At 37.3% G+C, this 9,055-nt stretch overlaps 1 protein-coding gene across 1 annotated transcript; it reads right to left on the reverse strand.

The window, feature by feature from the left end:
* Positions 1-2,907: 2,907 nt before the first annotated feature.
* LOC116266674 (uncharacterized) lies at positions 2,908-7,771 on the reverse strand. Its single transcript, XM_050081113.1, is given in 9 exon segments — positions 2,908-3,126; positions 4,240-4,281; positions 4,408-4,496; positions 4,644-4,758; positions 4,850-4,896; positions 4,899-4,920; positions 5,702-5,829; positions 6,074-6,190; positions 7,591-7,771. Coding segments are annotated over 9 exon segments (960 nt in total).
* Positions 7,772-9,055: the final 1,284 nt, after the last annotated feature.

Below are 9,055 nucleotides of genomic sequence, written 5' to 3' on the forward strand. Positions count from 1 at the left end.
CTGAGTAGGCCGAGAGTTCAATAGCTGAATTCTTCATAAGTCGAATCCCATAATCAAAAGTTCCATGGACATATCTCAATATTCTTTTCACCAAATGAAAATAAAATGTATTTAGATTTTGCATAAATTGGCTCACATAATTCACACTATATGATATATCAGGTCTTGTTATAGTGAGATATTGCAAACCCCCTACCAAACTTCTATATATGGTGGCATCAATTTTTGTTGGTTTTTGAGATGAAGACGGGCGAATGTTTGAGACCATGGGCATGGGAACATCTTTGGCATTCAATAAATGGGCCTTATCAAGTAGCTTTAGGCATATTTACTTTGACTGAGGGCAAGATAGTGATTATGAAAATGAGCCTCTTTTTCAAGGAAATAATGAAGAAATCCTAAATCCTTCATGGCGAACTCTGAGCTTACTTGTGAAATAAAATCTTGTATCAGCTTTGTGTTATTCTCAATAACAATGATGTCATCAACATATAGTAGTAAAATAAGAATTCCATGCATATTTTGGCACACAAAAAGAGATGGATCAACAACACTTGCAAAGAATCCCGATGAGAGAAGAAACGTACCAAATCGATCATACCAAGCTCGAGGAGCCTGTTTTAAACCATAAAGAGCTCACTTGAGCTTACATACATAATTTGGCTTGAGAGAACCCCGGGATCCAGAAGGTTGCTTTAGATAAACTGGTTCTTGTAAAAGACCATGTAAAAAGGCATTTTTGATGTCAAGTTGACGAATATCCCAAGCATAATGAAGAGCAATAGATAATACAATTCTGATAGTAGCGGGTTTTACGACTGGTGAAAATGTCTCAAGAAAATCTATTCCAGGAATTTGAGAGAATCCTTTAGCAACAAGCCAAGCCTTGAGGCGTTTGACTGTTCCATCACTTCGGAGTTTAGTTTTGAAGACCCACTTGCTGCCTATAACATGCATGTCCTTGGAATATAGAACCAGATCCCATGTGTTATTATCATGAAGAGTTATTATTTCTTCCTGCATAGTTGTCGTCCAGTTAGATCTTTGAGAGCCTCTTTGATTGTACGAGGCTCTTGAGGAATAGAGCAAGCAAGGAGATATTTAGGATTAGGTTTCACGATCCCATCCTTAGAACGAGTTACCATGGAATGAGAGTTGGTTGCTCCACTGGTGGTTATGACCTCATGATGAACTTGTAGATTCGTATTTTCAGCTCTATCACATGTGTCATCATTGTTTGACATATTTCCTTCTCCTTGATCATGGTTTGTAACACCATTCAGCCCCTGTAATGTAGTTGCACTTGTTGTAGCTGCATTCATATTTCCAGCATTGGTGTCATTATTGTTTGACACACTTTCTTCTGCATGAACATGAGTGAGATGATCATTTTGTCCAGCTAAGGTAGCGCCCATGGTGGCTGCATCATTACGAGCATTTAGCAAAAGAGAACCATGAGAGTTATGATTGTCATAAGACGTGAGCCTTCGTGGATCGTTATTGAACTCTGAGCATGTGGTTTGTTCACCTGCACTTTCAGTAAAACTTGTTACCTCTTGAGTCGAATCTATGGGAAGAAAAAGTTTACTTGGCCGTTTGTATGGAAAGGTTTTCACATCAAATACAACATGACGTGAGATGAAGATTCTTCGAGTTGGTGGATATAAGCACTGATATCCTTTGTGTTGCTTCGAATAGCCAAGAAAAATACATGGTAAGTTTTTTTGTTCAAACTTGTTTTGGCATAGCTACCAAGAAAAGGAAAACACTTGCATCCAAAGCTGTGAAAAATGGAATAATATGCCTGTTTGTGAAATAATTTTTCATAAGGAGAAGCCATGTCAAGTGTAGGCGAGGGAAGTCTGTTTATTAAACAAGTTGCGGTGAAGAATGCTTCTACCCAAAATTGCATAGGAAGAGAACTATGAAACAGAAGAGTGAGGCCAAGTTCAGTAATAGAACGATGACGCCTTTCTGCCATCCCATTTTGTTCAGGCGTTTTTGGGCATGTTTATAACGAGTAATGCTATTCTAAGTTTGCACAATTAAATTCTCCTCCTTCATCTGTTTGGAAAATTTTAATCTTCCCATCAAACTCATTTTTAATCACAGCATGAAGTTCACAAAAATTCTTGAATAATTCTGATTTGTTTTTCAAGGAGTAGACCCATATAAATCTTGTGCATTCATTTACAAAAACAGCATAATAACGAAACTTTTGATGAGAAATAATTGGTGCTGGGCCCCACAAATCAGAATGAATTCTTTCAAAAGGCACTTGAGAATGTTCTGTGATATCAAGAAAAGGAAGCCGACCCATTTTCCCTAATTGACAACTCTCACAAATATGAATGACAGCATTTTTTTAGGACACATGAATATTATTTTGTTTCTCGAAGAAACTTATTACTTGAGAATGAGTATGGCCAAGTCTCTCATGCTACGTACTCCTATCTATCTGCAGACTTGAATCGGCTGGAAAAGAGAACTGTATGTTTAGTTCAAGATCAAATCCAATGAGTATATATGTAGATTGGATAGGTTTAAATGTTTAATCAGCATTCAATCTACAGTTATTCATCCCATCCAAGTCTGATGACAGGATGAGTCCGAATCCCATTTGGTAGAAACTTGGTGAATCTGGTTTCCCATTTGCGTGAAACTTCACTTACTTAGAATGGGGAACTTTCTTCTGACATTGTTCATTTTCACTTCCCCATCTGTTGTTTCATTTCTTTCTTTGTTTTATCCTATTTTCTTAATGTACCTTGTGGTTTTTGACAGTATCATAAATGACATTATCTTGTTATAAGTGTACAATTAATTTTCCATCAACTTTCCTTTTTTATTATGGTTGTTCAGGCATGAAGGAATACTTAATAATGTTCCAAATTGACTGGCCAATAATCAAACCTTTGCCATAGATCTGTAGGAATATTCAGTAACTCCAGAAATATGAGGTGTGATCAGCACATTAGGGTGCTTAAGAATTGGATCATCTGGATCAAATGGCTCAGTCTATGCAACGTCAATTCCCAGACCACCCAAATGTCCAGATTCAAGAGAGGATTTAACAGCTTCATAGTCTAGGAGACCACCACGAGCAACATTGACCAGAATAGCACCCTTGAGATAAAACAACAGTTTGTGAATGATATGACAGTAATTACAATCATTCAAAGGCGCTAATTAGCACATTTTTTTTACTTCAAAATTAATTAATAAATCTGGAATATCTTTAACGAGAAATATGTCAGCTAAAATTATATTCTTAACAGATGTTCTTATTTCTTAATAAGTGCACCTTGGATTACAAGCTTGATTGCAAGTCACTAAAATTGTATTTTTAAGAGATGTTCATATTTCTTAGTAAGTACACCTTGGATTACAAGCTTGATTGCAAGTCACTAAAATTGTATTCTTGAGAGATGTTCATATTTCTTAGTAAGTGCACCTTGGATTACAAGCTTGATTGCAAGTTAATATATCGTTCCATCGTCCTGGCCAAATTCAACAATTACCAACAACATGACAACATTAGGTTGGTTAAGAATAAGTTATTGTCAGCAGAAACTATTTCAGTTTTTCAAGTTCATCTTTTTAACAAAAGAATTGTCAATCAGATCAAAGTTTAACCTTAACTAAAAGCAGTTTGATCCAAAGGGATCCAGCACTAATTGTATCTCAATTTTTTTAAATGACATTATTATATCGTGGCCAAAAATGATGATCTCTGTCATAATTGGCCATAAAAGTACACAAAAAGAAATCTTCGAGACCCACTAACAGAGTTTGTACATGCAATTTAATCTGAAATTAAGAAGAATGCAACTATTAACTTCAGACAATGTATTGAATTGCATGTTTGCACTCAAATCAGCAGTCCCATTTAGAAAACAGATCATAATGTACATGGAAGAAGCAAGATCCCGAATGGGACATTTCAAGAAGGACTGGACGAGGACAGAATGACCATTTATGTAGGGGAACATGAACATGCCATGGTATCTATAAGAATACTGCTTAGTATATGATCACTACATATTGGAAGAAAGAAGAATTATTGTGCTTCTGGTTACAGATTGAAGGCAAATATTTGGTAAGGCTTTACAATATATTCACTAAGGCCTATAATCTACCTCAAATTCAAGGCATATTCATTAAATGTAACAAGAAAAAATAAAGCATGTTGACCGAATCAATGATTTCAAACAATATGATGACTTGAGAACACAAAACCCTTTTCATTGATGAGAGAAATTTCTTGTCCACAATACCAACCTGCTATTCCAAATCTAAGTTAGCTTTTTCAAAACAAAGTGCATGGTAAACTATTATTGACCTTAAACAGAACAAATATGCTTTCAAGTTTCAACAAGGAACCCAAAAGAAACGTGACAGGCAAACCATTTTATCGTTTAGTGCCATGCAAACAGAAACTATGTCAGCATCGCCAGCAAATTGATAAAGGTTCTCCAGCACCCCCTTCTTATCCACTGAACCATCATCAGCATCAAGGGTCAAACTTGGCGTATAAGTTATTGCTTGAGACCATGTGACAACATTTTCTCAAGCAACTAATACCAAAAAAATTTCCAATTTGATGCAAGGGGATATTGAACAATTGGATGTTCTCCAAATACCATAGCTGCTGGTGGAACTGAGTGAATTACATTTTGTTGCCAGAATTTTGACACCAACTGCTCGTAAACTTGATGCAAGATCAACACCAATATTACCATACCCAAGAATGAGGACCTGTTGAAAGGAAGATTAACAAAATTAATATAAACAGAAAATGAACCATAAAAGGCAAGAGTAAGAAATAGTTCTAAAAAGTAGCTCAGACCGTTTTACCAAAAAGTGTTTCCCCGACTGGCAGTCCCAATAGCTTTGTTGGACTGCGGATTCCATTTCTTTCTGCAATAATAGATAAAAATTAACTTCACAGTTAGGAGAATAAAAAAATAAATACATAAAAGAGGACAAGATATGCTCAAGCAGCCTGAAGACCTGAACACCTGATATTCAATGTGCATGTCATATTTTTCATAACGGCCTGAACACCTGATTAGTCAAAAGAAGTATTCAAATCTATATTGATTGCACATATACACAATGAGGTCTAGGACAAGATATTCTCAAGCACGTACATGTGTCATCAATGATGACCACATTCTCCACAAATATTAGTAAATGCACCAAACTGGTCAGATCCTAACAGGCTCTGAAGTACCTGGATATGATGTCACGTAATTTGTGACAATGAAGCACTAAAGATTGCTTTAGTTTACAAAGTAAAAATAATGACCGTGCCACTTTATATTGGGAACGTTGTTAAGGTTTTCCATGAGGAGATGAGAACAATTGAAACTGGCAAGGCTTAAGAAACTTTAGCTGACATGTTATGAATGCAAAAGGCAATGAGCATTTACCTGTCTATCTCAATTCTTAATGCTAGTATATATATATATATATATATATATATATATATATATATATATATACTTTAATTTATTATTTATATTTATGTGTGCATATATATATATATATAGAGAGAGAGAGGCATACTATGGATGACCATATTAATTCTCCACGATGACCAAAAACTATTGCAAGTTAACAAGATTATGTCAACAGTGAAACGGAATGTTACAAACAGCTGATAGCTTGATCAAAAGCTATCATAAAAGAAACATACTTGTCTCCTTAAAAGGCCTAACATCAGATATATTGCATGTTCAGCACATGATACAGAGTTCCCTGTCACATTTCCTGGAATTCTTGCAACTTTAATTCCATGTCTGGAAGCAGCCTCAACATCAACACCTGCAGACATAGGAAAACAAGTGTCCAAAAGAGTGTCACGTTCTTCACAAAGTGTGGCCTCTAGCAGAGAAAAAGAAAAGTTCACTTATTCTCTCGCTCACCAGAACACTTGTAAAACTTACAGTAACGGTAGACATCACAACTACCTGAGTAATAGAAAACTAGCCAGTAACAATTAACAATGACAGTGGTGACATAGTAAATGCCTCGGAAAAAAAAAGAACAATGATAAAACAGGGTTCACCTTCCAGTCCAACACCATACTGCAAAATCAGCTTCATCTGCTTTGCATGAGCAATGAGACCACAATCCAAGCGCTTGTTTTTAACTATGAAAGAAGTATGCCTAGCAACTTGGTATACTTGTTAGTCTAGGTTAAAAAGCTGTAGCGTTAGAAGATAACTAACTTCAATGAGCATCAAATATGCAGTTCAACCATGGCACCAAAAGGTTGTAAATGTCGTGGAAGAGCTTGATTCACAGAAGCCACTTCAAAAAACTAGAGTTGAATGATTCTGAAACTCAGGCGCTCTATCGTGGCAGCACAGGAGACCATTGGATTTTCAACATGAGAAATAAATATCCACTATGCAGATAGTGGGATCATGCATTTATATTTTCAATCAATTATGGTTCCTACGAAAGGGAGACAATATAGTTGACTAATTTTGATTAAATGAAAGATCAAACGCTAAATGGCATTGTCATGTTTTAAAATGTAAGGCAATTCTAAAAGAGGTTCTTTGTCCACTTTGTAAATCGGTTGTAATTTATTACTTTCGAAGTTCCACTTTTACTCGTATATATCGTTGTACATCCCACTGTTGAATCCGGACTAGCATTGCTTCTCCATTCTGTTTTCCTCCTTGGAACCTTTGTTCAACCAATGTGGACACAAAAGAGCACGCGAGTGACATGCTCTCCACCATCATGCGCCATCCAGCAGAATGTGCTGTTCGCACTAAAAAATGAACACAAGCAAGTCACAGACATGAGATACACAAGAATCACGACAAGCAACCTACAAGGATTGACATTAAAATGGTAACTTAGATATCTCAGTTCCAGGATTTGGAAACATTTTGGTGTTTGCGAACAATCGCCATCATTTGATCGTTAGTCATTGGCCATGGAAAATGAGTTGGTACTATCCACTAGAAAGCCACCTACAAGGAGTTAGAAATGCAGATTAGAAAGGGAATGTAACGTGGAAGGTAAAATTCTTCCAGATATCTATAGAAGAGAACAAATGCTCTACGAGCCCGAGACACAGGGTTAGTGGAAGGGTAGCTTTCCTTAGCCTAGTCAAAGAGAACAATGGTTGCTTTTTCGAGAGCAGAGAAGCCACTGTTGAGGTTTTCAATAATGTATAACTCCTAGGTGAAGACAACACATCGCCATCAAAAGCCCTACCAATATGCTGGGAATTGGGGACAGCCATATCCAAGCTTCCAAAAGTGTTGGAGTATCAGGAGATTAATCAACTCAGATAAAAGGACCAGGAATGCGGCCAGAAATGGCGTCTCCCATTTTTTGGCTCCTCATAAGAATCATTTTCTCACGTGCGCGTGAAGGATTCTCACCGTGGGCATATTACTTTCTCATGTCCCGCAGCAAGCAGGAGAAAAGTGGATACCTCGTGGACGTGGTCCCCTTTTTAATTGTGAGAGGTACGGTTTCATGCCAACAATCTGGGAGCTGATCGTCCTAGCAGACGCGGTTTTCAGGGGTGGACCTCGGGCATAATGATTTTCCAGCCACCGTAATTCACAAAGGCATCGAGAATGTGGGCCTTCCCAAGGTGGTTCCGCTTAGTGCTTACCTCCGGCAACAGCGAGGAGGACGACGGAGCGCCGTCGTCCGGCGGAGAAGGAGGAGGCACGCGAGGAGAATGGTCGCCGGAGAGGAATCGGAAGCCGGACGCCCTTCCTACATCGACCATCGTGCTTCGCGGGGATGATAAATGGTGACAAGTGAATCTTCAGGGACCAATATTTTTCGTTTAATTCATAAAGGAGCGATTGTATTTTAAAATTTCTGAATAAAGCTTGTCAACAGTTTTACGCTTTCTTTGAGTGTTATTCCATTTCACCTTGATTTAGGCATGGCTTAAAGGCTTTTGATAGGGATCACATTATGTTCTTAAAACAAATGTTCCAAGATCACCATATTCTGCTGCCAAAAAAATATGAGATGATTATAAATGTTTTTCTTACATCGAACACCAAATCCAAACATTACTAGACAGTGGTTTATTGAAATAAGGACATGGTGTTCTTGGAATGTGACATGTGTTCCAACAACTCAATATTGACCAGTTGATACAGGTAAATAACTACATAAAATATTTTTCCTTCTTTCTTCTTCTTCTTGTCAGTCTCAAAGTTTTATGTAAAGAATATGAGCATTACATCAGTTGAGAAATGTTGATAATAAAATATTTTTCCTTCTTTCTTTTCTTTTTGTCTGTCTCATCTCAAACTCAAAGTTTTATGTAAACAATATGAGCATTACATCAGATGGGAAATGTTGACAACCATGTGCATTCTGTAGAGAATATAGGGGAATATGGCATATGAATGTTGCATTCAATCTTATTACTTGAGAAATGTTATTGCTTGTGTCTATTTCAAAGATAACCACTTATGGAACATGTAGTCATGCATTAGACACATGTAGCACTCTCCCATGTTATGAAACGTGAACCAAGTACAGTAAATTATTGTCCATGTTGCACTATTGAACATCACACGCACACTTAGCTAGTACCTGACTGTAGTGTCCCGAACCACGCTGAGGATAAAGCTTAGAAACTATATCATACTTAGGGGTCGTTTTGATGATTTTTATCTTATCATTTTTCAGGCATCCCACAACGGGTCTAACACTCATTGGCATCGACCTACTTTTTCTTCTCTCCGCTGCAACCCTGCTAGGGGATCTTGTTGGGATTTCGCCCCTTCATGCATACAAAAACGATATGCCCTAAAACAGGATCATGTTCATGTTAAATCATTGAATTAAACAAAAATAAGCTTAAATTATAGCAGAAGCGTATTTGAATCCATCTGAGGAACTGGACGGTAGATCGCGGTAGGATCTTCCAGGGTCTCTCTCAGATGAGGAAGAGGAAAACCCTAGAAACCAACGTTTCAGGCAACCATTGCACGACCCCAGAGACCACTACCATTTTATATTAAGGGCAATTACGAATTCTACCCATCAA

This window comes from Nymphaea colorata, chromosome 13, assembly GCF_008831285.2.
Source record: "Nymphaea colorata isolate Beijing-Zhang1983 chromosome 13, ASM883128v2, whole genome shotgun sequence".
Classification (NCBI taxonomy): Eukaryota; Viridiplantae; Streptophyta; class Magnoliopsida; order Nymphaeales; family Nymphaeaceae; genus Nymphaea; species Nymphaea colorata.